The sequence below is a fragment of the Dendrobates tinctorius genome, unplaced genomic scaffold (genome assembly GCF_039654945.1).
Source record: "Dendrobates tinctorius isolate UK_male_01 unplaced genomic scaffold, ASM3965494v1 ptg000206l, whole genome shotgun sequence".
Classification (NCBI taxonomy): Eukaryota; Metazoa; Chordata; class Amphibia; order Anura; family Dendrobatidae; genus Dendrobates; species Dendrobates tinctorius.
Window position 1 is genome coordinate 1,969,123 of NW_027361873.1, and position 14,249 is coordinate 1,983,371.

At 45.3% G+C, this 14,249-nt stretch overlaps 1 protein-coding gene across 6 annotated transcripts in view; it reads right to left on the reverse strand.

Moving 5' to 3' along the window:
• NF2 (NF2, moesin-ezrin-radixin like (MERLIN) tumor suppressor) overlaps positions 1 to 14,249 on the reverse strand; it is a 193,352-nt gene that overhangs the window by 61,758 nt on the left and 117,345 nt on the right. For 5 of the 6 annotated variants that reach the window (XM_073554078.1, XM_073554073.1, XM_073554075.1 and 2 more), the window contains 2 exons: positions 10,003 to 10,136; positions 5,002 to 5,149 (listed from right to left, as the gene is read on the reverse strand). In XM_073554078.1, coding sequence (XP_073410179.1) covers positions 5,002 to 5,149; positions 10,003 to 10,136 — 282 coding nt within the window. Of the gene's footprint in view, positions 1 to 5,001; positions 5,150 to 9,174; positions 9,912 to 10,002; positions 10,137 to 14,249 lie in introns of those variants that run through there. The other variant, XM_073554077.1, reaches the window with a different exon arrangement.

Here is a 14,249-nt window from a genome sequence, read left to right on the forward strand (position 1 = left end):
TCACCTGCAAATTGGTAGCAACCCTGCACTGGAACATGACGGATAAGGCCGACATTTGTCTCCTGCAGAAACCTGGGGCAAAGCCCGAGTCTAATGCTCTACCGACTGAGCTATCTGGACTCTGAGCCCAACTGGAGAAAAACCAAGATGTTGGGGATCGAGAATCTTAGCGGAGAAACACCGCGGCCTCGACATCAAGCAAAGAACACCTTCCAGGTATGGTGGTAAATTCATGCTGAAGCAGGTCTCAGGGCGCTAATCGTTGTAGCGACCACCTTGCTCCCGAACCCTGCCTGGGTTAGAATCCAAGATTCAACGGCCCTGCCGTCAAACACAGGGTCCCTGAGTTCGGGTAGCACATCGACCCTTGAGACGATAGATCTGGGCGCTCTAGCAGGCGCCCAGGAACGTCGGCGAGCAGCTGCCTTAGATCTGCATACCACGCTCGACGGGGCCAGTCTGGGGCCAGCAGAATCGCCGGGCCCCCTTCCGTCTTGATCCCTTTGCTGACTCTCGGGAGTAGTGGCAATGGGGGAAATAGATATGGGAGGCGAAGCTGGTTCCATGGCAGAACCAACGCGTCCACCGCGAATGCCTGCGGGTCCCTGGCCTGAGCGACATATGTGGGCACCTTGGCATTCACTCTGGAAGCCATCAGGTCCACATTCGGAGCTCTCCACAGTTGAAAAATCTGCTGAAGAACTTCGGATGTAGAGACCACTCTCCGGATGCAAGACCCTGCCGGCTGAGGAAGTCTGCCGCCCAATTTTCCATGCCCGGGATGTGGACAGCCGAAATCACCGAGTGGTTTGCTTCGGCCCACTGAAGAACGTGCCCCACCTCACGCATGGTTGTTCTACTGTGGGTGCCCCCTTGACAAATTATGTAAACCACCGCCGTGGCATTGTCCGGTGGAATCCGGACAGGGCGGCCTGCTAGAAAGTGATGAAACTTCTGCAGAGCCAGCCAAATTGCTCGTATCTCCAATAAGTTGATCAGGAGACGTGCATCCAGTGGCGACCACCGTTTCTGGGTTGTGTGGTGGCGAAACACCACTCCTCAACCGAGGAGACTGGCGTCGATTGTCATTATCAGCCCATGACCTGGGGGGAAAGGTTTCCCCTAGGCCAGAGAGGAACTGGTTATCCACCATCCGAGCGACTGCCTGACTTGAGAGGACAGTTGGCACCGCCGATCGAGCGTGAAAGGATTCTTGTCCCAGGCTGACACGAGGCGTGCTGCAGGGGGTGAAGGATGGAACTGGACGAAAGGTATCGCTTCCATTGCTGCCACCATTTTCCCCAGGATCCTCATGGCGGATCGGATGGTATGAGGGACTGGTTGGCGCAGTGTCTGGACTCCCTGCCCGAGACTAGCGCCTTTTCCTGAGGGAGAATAACCAACCCTCGGCAAGTGTCGAAGATCATTCCTAGGAAGGAGATCCTCTGAGCTGGCACAAGGGATGATTTCTTTGCATTGACCAACCATCTAAGCGGCAAGAGTATCTAGCGTGATGTTGACACCTTCCTCACATGCCCGTATTGACGAGCCCTTGACCAAGAGGTCGTCCAGATAAGGCAAGACGACTATGCCTCGAGAATGCAGTGTGGCCCTGACAATTGCCATAACCTTTGTGAACACTCTGGGAGCCGTGGCTAGCCCGAAGGGTAGCGCTACGAACTGAAAATGTTGAACGCTGATGGCGAAGCGTAGAAGTCTCTGATGAGGAGGAAAAAATGAGAATATGCAGAAATGCGTGCTGGCTGTCAATTGAGGCCAAGTATTCTCACTGCTCCATGACCGCTATGACTGAACGGAGAGACTCCATCCGGAAATGTCTGATCCTGATGAATTTGTTCAGAAGCTTTAGGTCCAAAACAGGCCTGACAGACCCGTCCTTTCTGGGAACCGCAAAATGGTTGGAATAGAACCCCTGAGCTCTTCCGTGTTCCGGCACTGGAACAAAGACTCCGTTGTGCAGGAGCGACTTGATGGCTCTCAATAGAGCCCTTACCTGGGTATCCACCCTGGGAAGCCGGGAAAGAAAAAACCATCTTGGAGGGTATCTGACAAATTCTATTTTGTAACCTGAGGACACCAATACTTTTACCCATGCGTAGTGAGCGATGTTGGCCCAGACGTGGTGAAAACAAAGTAGGCGGCCGCCCACTTTGATGGTGTCGTCTGGTAGAGACCTCGAGTCATTTGGCCGATGATCTTTAGGATCTGGGTCCCCTCGATCTGGCCTGTTGAGCACGCATTCTCCCTAATGGGTTGGCTCTATATGACCTGCCGCTTCCTATCCTGGTTGGGGCGGACTGAGGTGGCAGAATTGGGCCCCGTAGTCCACCCGGAGTCTTTTAACGCATGACCCCGGACCGGTCTCCTATTCGGGTCCCGGACGAGGCTCAGGCTGCTTAGCGGCCGCCACCTGACCAATGCCGTCACGCCCGGCCTAGAATGGCCGGTGGCACTGCGAAAGGCCCGAAAACGTACCTGAACCGGGTGACGAAAAAACGGTTTAACCTTCTGTTGAGGGAGAAACCCGCTCCTTCCTCCTGTGGAGTCGGAGATAAGTTGATCCAACTTTTCTCCAAATAGGCGGTCGCACTGATAAGGCAGGGAAGTCAAGGACTTCTTGGAAGTAGAATCGGCCCGCCATGTCCTCAACCATAGGGCTCTTCAGATAGAGATTGCATTAGCGGCAGCAAGTGCTGAACAATTGGCCGCATCCAAAGACGCATTCATTACATAGTCTCCGGCTATTGCCATCTGACCTGCGACCTCCGAGATCTCTGCATGTAGATCCTGCTCCTGCGCGACCTTGTTTAATGTTTCTGACTATGATATCATAGCCTTGATTACCCAAGTTGCTGCGAACGAGGGAGCGAGTGCAGACCCTGACGCCTCATATACTGAACGAGCTAGACTCTCAATAAGGCAGTCCGTGGGATCTTTAATTGAGGTAACCCTAGGGACAGATAACAGGATCTTAGTGGCCAGGCGTGAAACCGGAGGATCCACTATCGGGGATTCCATCCATTGTTTACGGAGATCCAGAGCAAACGGATAACTCGTTTTGAGTGCCTTTTAACCCGAGAAAACACCGTTCTGGACGTTCTCTGTGCCGCTGCACTATGTCCTCAAACTCAGGGTGAGAGGAAAAAATTCAGTGTGGCCGCTTCACTCGTTTACATGCCATTTTATGTCCCGTTGCCGCTGCGGTATCATCCTCAATCCCCAGGGTCTAATTGACAGCTTCTATGAGGCTGTCCACTGTTTCACGTGACTCTGGAGTGTCCAGGTCAAGGGGCTCGTCTGAGTCGCAATCTGAGGTCTGCTCGCTATCAACCACTGGTGACGGGGAGCGAGAAGCAGATCTTACGGATGCCGAAGGCACCGGATGGACTGGGCGACACCGTGTGGATTTGTTTCCCCCGGGTCTGCCTGGAGTGAGAGCGGCCCCTGCAGGCCGGAGGCTCCTGTGAGGTGGAGGTCCCCTCTAAAGGCGGCGAGACACTGTCCCTGACCCTATCTGGGGCTTGAAGGGATTCTATTGCTCTCGTAAGCGACGCCATGTACTGTGACAGTGATCGGGTCCACTCCGGGGGATTTGACACATTGGTCGCAGTCGCAGGGGAGGGCTCCTGGGCGCGTTTGGATTTGCAGGCTTCGCATAAACGCTTGCTCTGCGCCAACAAGAGATGCATGCCGTGTAAAAGAACGTGTGCGTCTTTGCTTTTTCGGACACGCTGTATCTGTCCGCTGCTGGGGATATGGGGAAGAGGTAGCCCCTCGTTTTTTCCTATAGCGTGGCCTCTCAGGCAGCACTTACCCCAGTCCTGCGCCCCCCGACCTGGATGCTTCCTTTAAATCGCGCGCCGACATCTGTGGCGCGCACCAGCCTGTAAAACCGCTCTAGGGGCGGTACTCCCACTTTGCGGCCTAGCCCGTGCTCCAAAGCTGTGGCCTCGATTTTTACCGCCGCCGAGTGCGGGCTGCCAGAAGTGACGCGCAGCCCCAAGGGCGGAACTTCCGGCCGAAGCCTCAATTTCTCCCCTACTCGACCGGGGGGTTACCAAAAAATGGCGCTACTGACCGGCGCGGCGTTCCTGTCCCGGGCTGCCGCCTGACGGATCCAGCCCTTCTCTTGCATGGCTAGTGGACGCCGAGCTGTGGGCTCCAGCCCGGAATCTTCGCAGGAGCCCTCCCCGACCCTTTCTTCACCGATGATCCTCTTCAGCCTGAGCGCAGGTATGTGAGGGGGTCTTTGATAAAAAATAGGACGGTGCAGGCACCCTAGCTCCATCTAACCCCTTCAGGGGGTGAGGAGAGGGACCGTCCGCCACCTTGCAGCACTGCCGTCTAGCGTTGGTGGAGCATTGAGGGCCGCACAGACTAGTCTTGTGCCTCTGTGCAAGCCCATGGTTTCAATACCTAGGGGTGGACAGGGCTAAGTCTGGCATAATGTCCCACGTCGTGGGAAAGGATACGTGGAGGGATACTCGCACGTGCCTGCCCATTGATGGTTTGGGGAAATCGGATCCTTTCAACAGGATGCGTTGCCCCTGTCTCATCTTCATAAAATATACTGTAGAAGTCTGGGGAAAAGTCCCAGATATGTCCCTCGGTGCGGGAAAGTATACGCGGAGACGATACTCAACGCGTGCTCGCCCATTGATGGTTTGGGGAGATCGGACCCTTTCAATAGGATCCGTCGCCCCTGTCTCATCTTCATAGTAAACTAGAAAAAAATAGTCTGGAGAGATCCAGACTGTGTGTGCCTCCATAGGACACTAAGCAAAAAACTGATTTCCGCCCGCAATAGGGGCGAGGGTGTACGCTGCGGAGGAGGAGCTAGCCTCTTTTTTTCACTTAGTGTCAGCCTCCTAGCGGCAGAAGCATACACCCACAGTATCTGTGTCCCCCAATGAGACGAAGGAGAAAATTCAACCAATGGCGATATTACATGCTCTGTACATAGCCCCCGCTATGTCTTACCTTTTTGATTGTATTCTGTTTGCTGCCTGCATTCTCATGCATTATATCCATCGCACTTTCACGTTCCTTTAACTTTAAGGATTCTATTTCCGTTTTCAGCTCATTCAGCTGTTCTTGTAAATGGCGACTTTTTTCCATATACTCCACCCTGAGTAAAATATGCCCAAATTAGAGATTATCAAACTGTGAAGAAACACTGTAGAATTAAAACATTCCAAATTAAGTGTATCACGAGTTTATTACAATGAATATATAAGGTTTAGACAATCATACTTGCGATAGACTGTAATGTCCAATTACCAAGACATAAATCCAGCACTCATCACTTTCAGGCTGTGTTCCCACATTGCGTTTTGTAAGCGTTTCTGCAGCGCTTTTAGACAAGCGTTTCTGCTGCGGAAATGCTTAAGAAAAGCATCTAATGTAACAGAATGGAAAACGCATATGCTGTGCTAATGGTGCGTTTTTTTCCGCTGCGGAAACGGTTAGCAGAAAAAAATGAAGCATGTTCATCAATTGTGCGGAATCGCATGCGATTCCACATATATACACTGTAATTGCAAAAACGCATAGGAAAAACGCATGTCAAAATGCTTGACAATCGCGTCAAAAACACGTGTCAAAAAGCGCATGCGTTTTCCCTGGCAAGTGCATGCGTTTCTGCTCAGGAAAAAAACGCTTGAAAAACGCTACGTGGGCACATAGCCTCAGTCATGTTATTAATATTTAGTGAGACATATATATATAAATATATAATCTATACATGTTACCAGGATATTCGACCAATGAAGGTATGTGTATAAAGCCCCTTTAATACTTGTTACATTCATACCTTGCTTGTAGTATTTAATTTGAGCATTTTTAAAGGGAACCTGTCAGCAGGATTGTGTACAGTAACCTACAGACAGTGTCAGGTTGGCACTGTTATACTGAATAAAAGGATATCTGGGTTGATGGAATCAGTCTTGTGGTTGTTGTTTAATCTTTATTTTCAGTTTTAAAGGCCTAGAGGGGGTCTTTATGTGGTGTCTGATTAGGTTTAAAAAAAACAAAAAAAAATTGAAAATGGCACCCGCTGCACCTGTGCAGGAGCAGCAATCGGTGTATATAGCTGTGATTCAAAAGCTGCTACTGAGCATGTGCCAGCGGCGCCATCTTCTGGAGAAGAAAAAACAATTCCTCCTCCAAGCTGGCACCGCCCGTGCCTGCACAGTAGCTGTTATCGGATCACAGTTATATACACTGATAGCTGCTACTGCGCAGGTGCAGCAGGTGTCATTTTCAAATAGATTTTTTTTTCTAGCTGAATAACATGATGAACATATATTATTGACACATGAAACATGCGATAATGCTGCAGAGCAGGTGCGACAGCTGGAACCTTCATGCAGAAGTTTTTTTTTTTTTAAAGGGAATCTGTCACCCCTTTTTTGAGATATCATATAATGATATCATTCAATTGTGTGTCACATAAGGATTCTCTTAGTACTTTTGCTTCCCCCTGACCCCGCACCTTTCATGCATAAATAACTTTTTTATATCGGTTCAGATGTATGTAAACTGCCGCTGTCCGGTCCGCTGGGCGGGCCTTATTCAACTGCTCCCCCCTTCCTGTCTTGCTCTACACAAGAAGAAATGCATAGAGCAAGACAGGGAGGGGGGGGGGAGGTGAATAAGCCCCGCCCATCGGACCAGACTGCGACAGTTTACATACATCTGAACCGATATAAAAAAGGTATTTATGCAGGAAAGGTGCGGGGTCAGGGGGAAGCAAAAGTACTAAGAGAATCCTTATGTGACACACAACTGAATGATATCATTATATGATATCTCAAAAAAGGGGTGACAGATTCCCTTTAAATATGTACAGATATTCATTATGCAAACGAGGGGGAAGGTCAGTGAGGATGCCGTGACCTGTCAGCTGTCTAAATTATGAATACCTAATCAGAGCACCACGAGCATATCATTAACTAAAAACTGAAAATAAAGATTAAACAGCAACCATAAGACGGATTTCATCAACCAAGGTATCAATTTAATCAGTATAACAACGCCAACCTGATACAGTCTGTAGGTTACTAAGAACAATCCTGCTGACAGGTTCCCTTTAAGAAATTCATCCTTAAAGTTTTAATTGCAAATGCAGTGGAGTCGACACTGGACTTCTAGCTCTGCAGTGTTCTCTTTATTTTTCCCATCCACAGGTCACTGTTTTCTGATAGACCTGCTTCCTATGCGTAGGTGCTACGAGGTTTGCTTCATCAGAAAAGGCAAGGAATGCGCTCAATGACTTAAGGAACATACAGGACATGTGCCACCCCTTCTGATGAGACACACCCGTACAATGATGGCGCCTGCAGAGAATCTTGAACAGGGAGAGACAGGTCACAGAGAAAAGTGTGGCTGGTCAACCAAAGAATGAAAGCTGGCAGTGGGCTGGGCTCAGCTTCAACTGATCATTCTGCCAACAGCAATCTCAGCTGACTCTCCCATACACAGGAGGACTCGTTTGTCCGGCCGATCTCAGGAAGAACATTGCGATTAGCAGTCGGAAATCTGATATGGATGATTGACATCTCCCCCAACAATAAATTATCCAGAGCCTAGCCTTAAAAAAACATTAGGCTGTCGCCCAAACCAATCGATATCGGTGGGTTTGGCCGACATTTGTCTAATGTGTATGAAGAGCTTTATAGTCAGAAAAACTTCGGCACTCAAAATTGCTTTTATTATTATTTTTTTCTCACAAAATATCAGGCAGAGGCTTTTACAAAAGAAAATCAGGGCATATAAGACACAACCCTTTAAAAAAATATATTCTTGAACATTCAGACACTTGCAACGTTTCGGCTAATCTAAGCCTTTGTCAAGCCTACATCTGAAACATGTGGGATCAGTATGTCTAACTCTCATTAGAATCCACAAGTAGGACAATCAGTAATCGTGCTATCCCCAAACGGGGAACAAAAGAATTTACTGCCTGTCAGGAAACCGTTACCACATGTGAGTGCCAGTTTGGGGATACCAAGATTACTGATTGTCCTACTTGTGGATTCTAATTAGAGTTAGACATACTGATCCCGCATGTTTCAGATGTAGGCTTGACAAAGGCTTAGATTAGCCGAAACGTTGCAAGTGTCTGAATGTTCAAGAATATATTTTTTTAAAGGGTTGTGTCTTATATGCCCCGATTTTCTTTTGTAAAAGCCTCTGCCAGATATTTTGTGAGAAGAAAAAATAATAAAAACAATTTTGAGTGCCGAAGTTTTTCTGACTATTTTGGACTTATTTTCTTCTGAGCACCAGTTTCCTAAGGAATTTCTAGAGTGAGCACCCCTTAATCCTTTGAATTTATTAAGGGCTTTAAACCTTGCCTCAGCTGCCTGCGTACCCTATTATGACCAAGGGTATGGAAGTGTTGTCATTGTTCCCCAACTTCACAGTCGATGCACGCTCTTATAATGAGACACAGTTGAGCTGCTTATGTGACTACTGATTCATTAACTGTCTAGAGTTCCTATAAGTAGAGAGGACTTTGAGGCCCCATTCTCAAGATAGGGAGTGACCTCAGGAGCGAAAGCCACACCGATTATGCATTTTTCATGTATTGTGTGGATGAGCTGATAAATGTTATTTATGGGACAAACCCTTCAAGATTAATAAAGTTTAATTTAAAAAGTTCTTAACAAAACTATTTTTTTTATTATTGCTATTACCATATATACAGGGTGGGCCATTTATATGAATACACCTAAATAAAATGGGAATGGTTGGTGATATCAACTTCCTGTTTGTGGCATATTAGTGTATGGGAGGGGGGGAAACTTTTCAAGATGGGTGGTGACCATGGCGGCCATTCTGAACTCGGCCCTTTTGGATCCAACTGTATTTTTTTTCAATGGGAAGAGGGTCATGTGACACATCAAACTTATTGAGAATTTCACAAGAAAAACAATGGTGTGCTTGGTTTTAATGTAACTTTATTCTTTCAGGAGTTATTTACAAGTTTATGACCACTTATAAAATGTGTTCAAAGTGCTGCCCATTATGTTGGATTGTGAATGCAACCCTCTTCTCCCACTCTTGACACACTGATAGCATACCAATAAGTAAAAAATACTTATTGTGGTAAAGTTACACCTCTTAAATCAAGAAGTAAAAACTAGCATAGATTTTTGTATACATTTAATCATATTTTTTTATTGCACAACTGTAATAAAGCAGTAAGAAAAACACTTGTCATTTTAGGGCATAGTAAACAGCATAAAAATATTGGCACAGTTGCTATATTTTTAGGGATGCTCCCAATCTATGTATGGTAGGTAGCAACCCAAAATGATACCATTAAAAATAAAAGTCTAAATAAATATAAAATGAAATAAGTTTTCACTTTTGTAATGTTAAAAAAGGAGAAAAATAAAATAAATAATTGTTTTTAAGGCTTAAATAACCTTTAAAGTGTAAATATATTGCCATTAATGAGCAACCTATTTTGTAGCCATACGTCCATCTACCTACAGGTTAGTTAGCATTTGCTCAGGTAATATTAATATGAGAACAGTCCTAAAAATGTACAGTTTTGCACAACACTAACATGTATCAATTCATACAAATTAAAGATATAGCATAAGACGATGGAGTAGACAAGTGTTTAGTACAGTTGTCTTTTTTTTGCAATAAGATCTGTTCAAAGGTAATATCAGAGTGTAGTTTGTATGAATGCCCCTACCCATCATAAAATATTTGCAAGGGTTTCCTCTGGACACTGTGGCATCCATTTAAACTCCAAAAATATACTTATAACTGACTTGTTATGAAAACTAGCCCTGGAGTGTATATATTCGTGTGCATATGACAGGCAAACTAAATTGTGATCCATGGGCAAAGGTACTGATGACAAAAGCAACCTGAAATTAAAATTTACAGAGACATAAATCAAATTCAAGGATCTCAGGAAATGCATTGTTCATTTGCTACATCAGGTAAGACCATTCTTACTTTTCCTTTTCAATTTCCATGGACAGGCGTTTCATATCTGTGTCCTTGAAATCATAGGGCAAGCTGTCACCGAGCATGCTAAAACTTGGCACATCGACAGGGGGCACGGAGCTACTGCTACTTCCTGCTGCTTGCTGGAAAAGTAATGACTTACGTTTACAAAAATTGCATGTTTTAGAAAAGAACAAATAAAAGATGAAGGAATAAAGTACACCAAGATTGCAATTGTGAAATGTTATTATTTTCGGTTAGCAGTGGAGTATTCTAGCATTTTAAGCCTCTGGGATAGTAATTGTCCATGATTAGTGTGAAACATCTGGCATCCTTACAGATCCTGGGGAAATCCTATATTTATACTGGTTGACAATAAATATAAGATAGCTGTTGGATTAGCAGTACGATGAGGTCCCGATGAGCATGCACACTTGCACTAAGGGAGACAAGCCAGTCAAACATCCATACTTATCTCCTCACAAACCAAAAGATTGTGCCTGTTCAAATCTGATGTGGGTGAGTCAGTATGCCCGCATACACATACGAGCCAACTCATCCGTTTTACACCAGAAATGTAGCATAAAACTGTTTGGAACAGTTGCCCGCTCTGCCAACTTTTTTGGAATGTACGTACACTTTAGCTGGAGTAGCCTAACTGAGTTAGGCCTAATAAATTCATCATAATTTATGTGGTCTAAATTATGACAGCTATGTACTCCAGTGCATGTCTGTAGAACATTTCTAGTACTGACACATGGCCTCTGAAATTGTGTAAAATGACCCGTAGCGCCTCCATTTCTCGCGATCTGGGGCTGCCTTTCTTTTTGCGTGCCAAGCTGATACTATTTTGGAATAGATAAGATGTTTTGATTGCCCGTTATTGCATTTTATTGCGACCAAAAAACTTTTGGCTTTTTAGCTTTTTTTTTCTCGTTTCGCAGTTTGCCGATAGCATTTAGTTTATTATTTTGATAGATTGGGCGTTTTTGAATGAAGCAATATAACATCTGATCTGTGTATTTTGTATATATTTTTTGTTCTATTTTGAATGGGGAAAAAGGGAGGTGATTTGAACTTTTACATTTTTTAGTATTTTTTTAAGGTTTTTAAAAACTTTTTTTTTTTACTTTTTTACTTGCTTCAATAGTCTCCTTAGGAGACTTGAAGCTGCGATCGTTTGATGGCATGTGCTACACATGGCAGGGCTTCATATCATCTTCTATGAACGACGGCCACGGCGATCATTTGACGGGGCGCCGTGGTTTGTGACTAGCTTACAGCACGATCATGTAAATGCTGCTGTCAGAGATTGACAGCGGCAGTTAACATGTTAACAGCCGCGTGTGAATTGGGTTTCCATACACGGCTGTTAGAGGCACATGACAGCTGATCAAATCAGCTGTCATGTGCCAGAAAAGATGTGGGCAGAGCGCCGGAGCCCGCATCAAAGGGGAGAGACACGACCTATGACGAATCTACTGTAAATGTCATAGGTCATGAAGGGGTTAAAGTACTATTCCAGTGTTTTTTATTCCATTTCACTATCTGTCAGCTATAAGTAATGCCTGTACAGTGCATGCATTAAAATACTTGTGGCTTGCAGTCGTCTGCGATTTCCAGTGCTGTTCTGGTCCCTTTCCTGCATCATGTGAGTGCAGCTCTAACTTGCTGGCTCTTACCGTGGACTGTTCGTTCTCTTCTTAGGGTTCACAAACATCTGCTTATAAAAACGCAGAGTGCAATGCGATTAAAAAAAATAAATAAAAAGGATAGCACTAGCACCAATGTTATTCAACGAGGCAGTGTTCCTCGGAATGGTCACAGCATGCTGTGTATGGCCATGTAGAACGGCCAAGACACAACAATGCAAGTCAATGGGTACAAGAAGAGAAACGGACAGCACAAGGACCATGCGTATGCAAATATCTAAAATTACACATAAATGTGACGAAAATAGTAAGTTGAAATTATCACCAGTGCCCGGATTTTCACATATCCTCTCATGTTCCCGAATTCGCAGCTCCACTTCTGTCCCGCAGAAAATGTTAGCATGTGGTCAATCCTTTGTGCAATGTGGTCTCGTTGACTGCTCATTACAACAGCTAAGCCAGCCAAAGCAAATGCATGGAGAAGGGGGCTGGCTTAGCTTACTGAACAAAGCAGTCAGGCAGCTCTCTTTACACACGCAGCACTAGTCATGTCTAGACGAAGGAAAGGAATCCTGTATTGATCATACGGTAGCAAGTGGATCAGTCAGATCCAGGCCCAGGTATCTGAAGATTGGGGCATCTATGTTAGTAGTAGTATATTGGTAAGTTGTGTTGCAGATAGGAATGGACAACTTCAGATATACTTAAATTAGATAAACCGTCTTAATTTTTCACCCTCTGGATTTTAATATGGCACTCAATAGGATCTAGCTTCATGGTATGATGCTTAGTGCTAATATTTTTTCATAGTCAGGTTCACTTTAACACTGTAGGGGTAATTTAGTTCTAATGTGTGGATAACATGTGAAATTAAAACTTACATTCCCAGAAGTTTGCAGGAAGTTCTCTCTGCTTGGGAAGCGTACTTACTCCTCCAATGCACAGTCATTACGGGCTGTCAGCATTTACACTCAATTCTGCTGAATTAATACTTTTTAACTGTAAACATTAGGCTTTATGTAAGGATGAAAAATGTCTTGAAACGTTCAAAAAAAAGCAATTATAGAATAGTAAAAAAAAAACCTACTCTTTCTTTGCTTTTTCCTTTTGAACTGAACCTTGAGATCTGCCTGATGTAATCAATAGGGGGATTGGGAACCATTCCTGCCAAACTACAGACAACATCTCGCATGAAACGTAGGACAATCATTTTAAAGAGAATTCTAGCTCTTATGTGGACGGCCGAGATCTCCGAGGTGTTCTGCTAGGGAAACAAAACTCCTAACCGGAACATGCACCTCTCCGTCCAGTAATGCCTCAGAGTGAATCTTCAGATACCAGCAGTGATAATTTGTAGAGTAATTTCACACAGCAGGACATCAATAGAGTTTAAATGCACATTTGTTCTGGTGACTTATTAAAGTGAAGTGTCTATCTTAGGCTAGTTTCACATTTGCGTTTAAGGCCGCAGCGGCGGCCTGCGCACGGCCGCCGCTAAGCCCCGCCCCCTGCCGTAGCTCCGCCTACAGACGCATGACGCTGCATGCATCCTGCATCCCACCTATCTTTAGCACTGGGGACGCAGGCCCGTGCGCAGGTATGCGTTTGGCGGCGCATGCGTCCTTTTGACGCTGCGCCGAGCGCACCAAATTGCAGCCTGTTGCTGCCAAACGCATATCTGCGCACGGCCTGCGTCCCCAGTGCTAAAGATAGGGGATGCAGGACGCATGCAGCGCCATGAGTCCGTAGGCAGAGCTACTGGTGGAGGCACGGCAGGGGGCGGGGCTTAGCGGCGGCCGAGCGCAGGCTGCCGCTGCGGCCTTAAATGCAAATGTGAAACTTGCCTTACACTATCTACCCAACCAGAGAGTTTCCAGGAAATTGCAGCATAAATTATGCATAGTCTTTCTTTTCTCCTGAAAACTCACATATTTATCATATACTGAAGAAGTCATGTAGGAAAAATCAATACTGAAAAGCTGAAAACAGTGATAAGGTGGAGAACATCACAGAAGATGACTTTAGGAGTCAGTTTGATTATAATACCAAATACTGAAGACCTCCACAGACAGATATAGAAATCATATCACAATCTTAAAGGTTTTCTCAATCATAAATAGGTAAAATTGCTATCTTTGTACAAACAAGCAACTCTGCAAAATACTTCTTATTAAATATCATCTATCAGAGAATGCCAGTTTTCTAGGCAAGTAGCACGCACTTACAAGTTCTTTGCTACCGAGCTTGTAAACGCTTCAGTGCCCCTTTAATTCCCTGCTCTGCAGGGACAAAGATGCCACTGATAGCAGCATTGAAGAGTGCACAATTTTGGCCAGTGGCTCAGTTATGCCACTAGCCCTAACCGTCTTCAGGAGCGCACTGCCCCTGGCAAGCAGGAAGGTGAGAGGCATAGGAGTGATGTGCTCCGGAAGAAAGAATGGAGAAAATAAAAAAAATTTTAGTTGCACCAATGAAAATGCTTTTAACAAATGTCTGACTCACAGTTGAAAAAAATGATATTACATCTATGGTCACTAATACCCCTAATTTATTAAAGAAGATCCATTAACTATCTGATTAGTGACATAACATTATGTGACATAA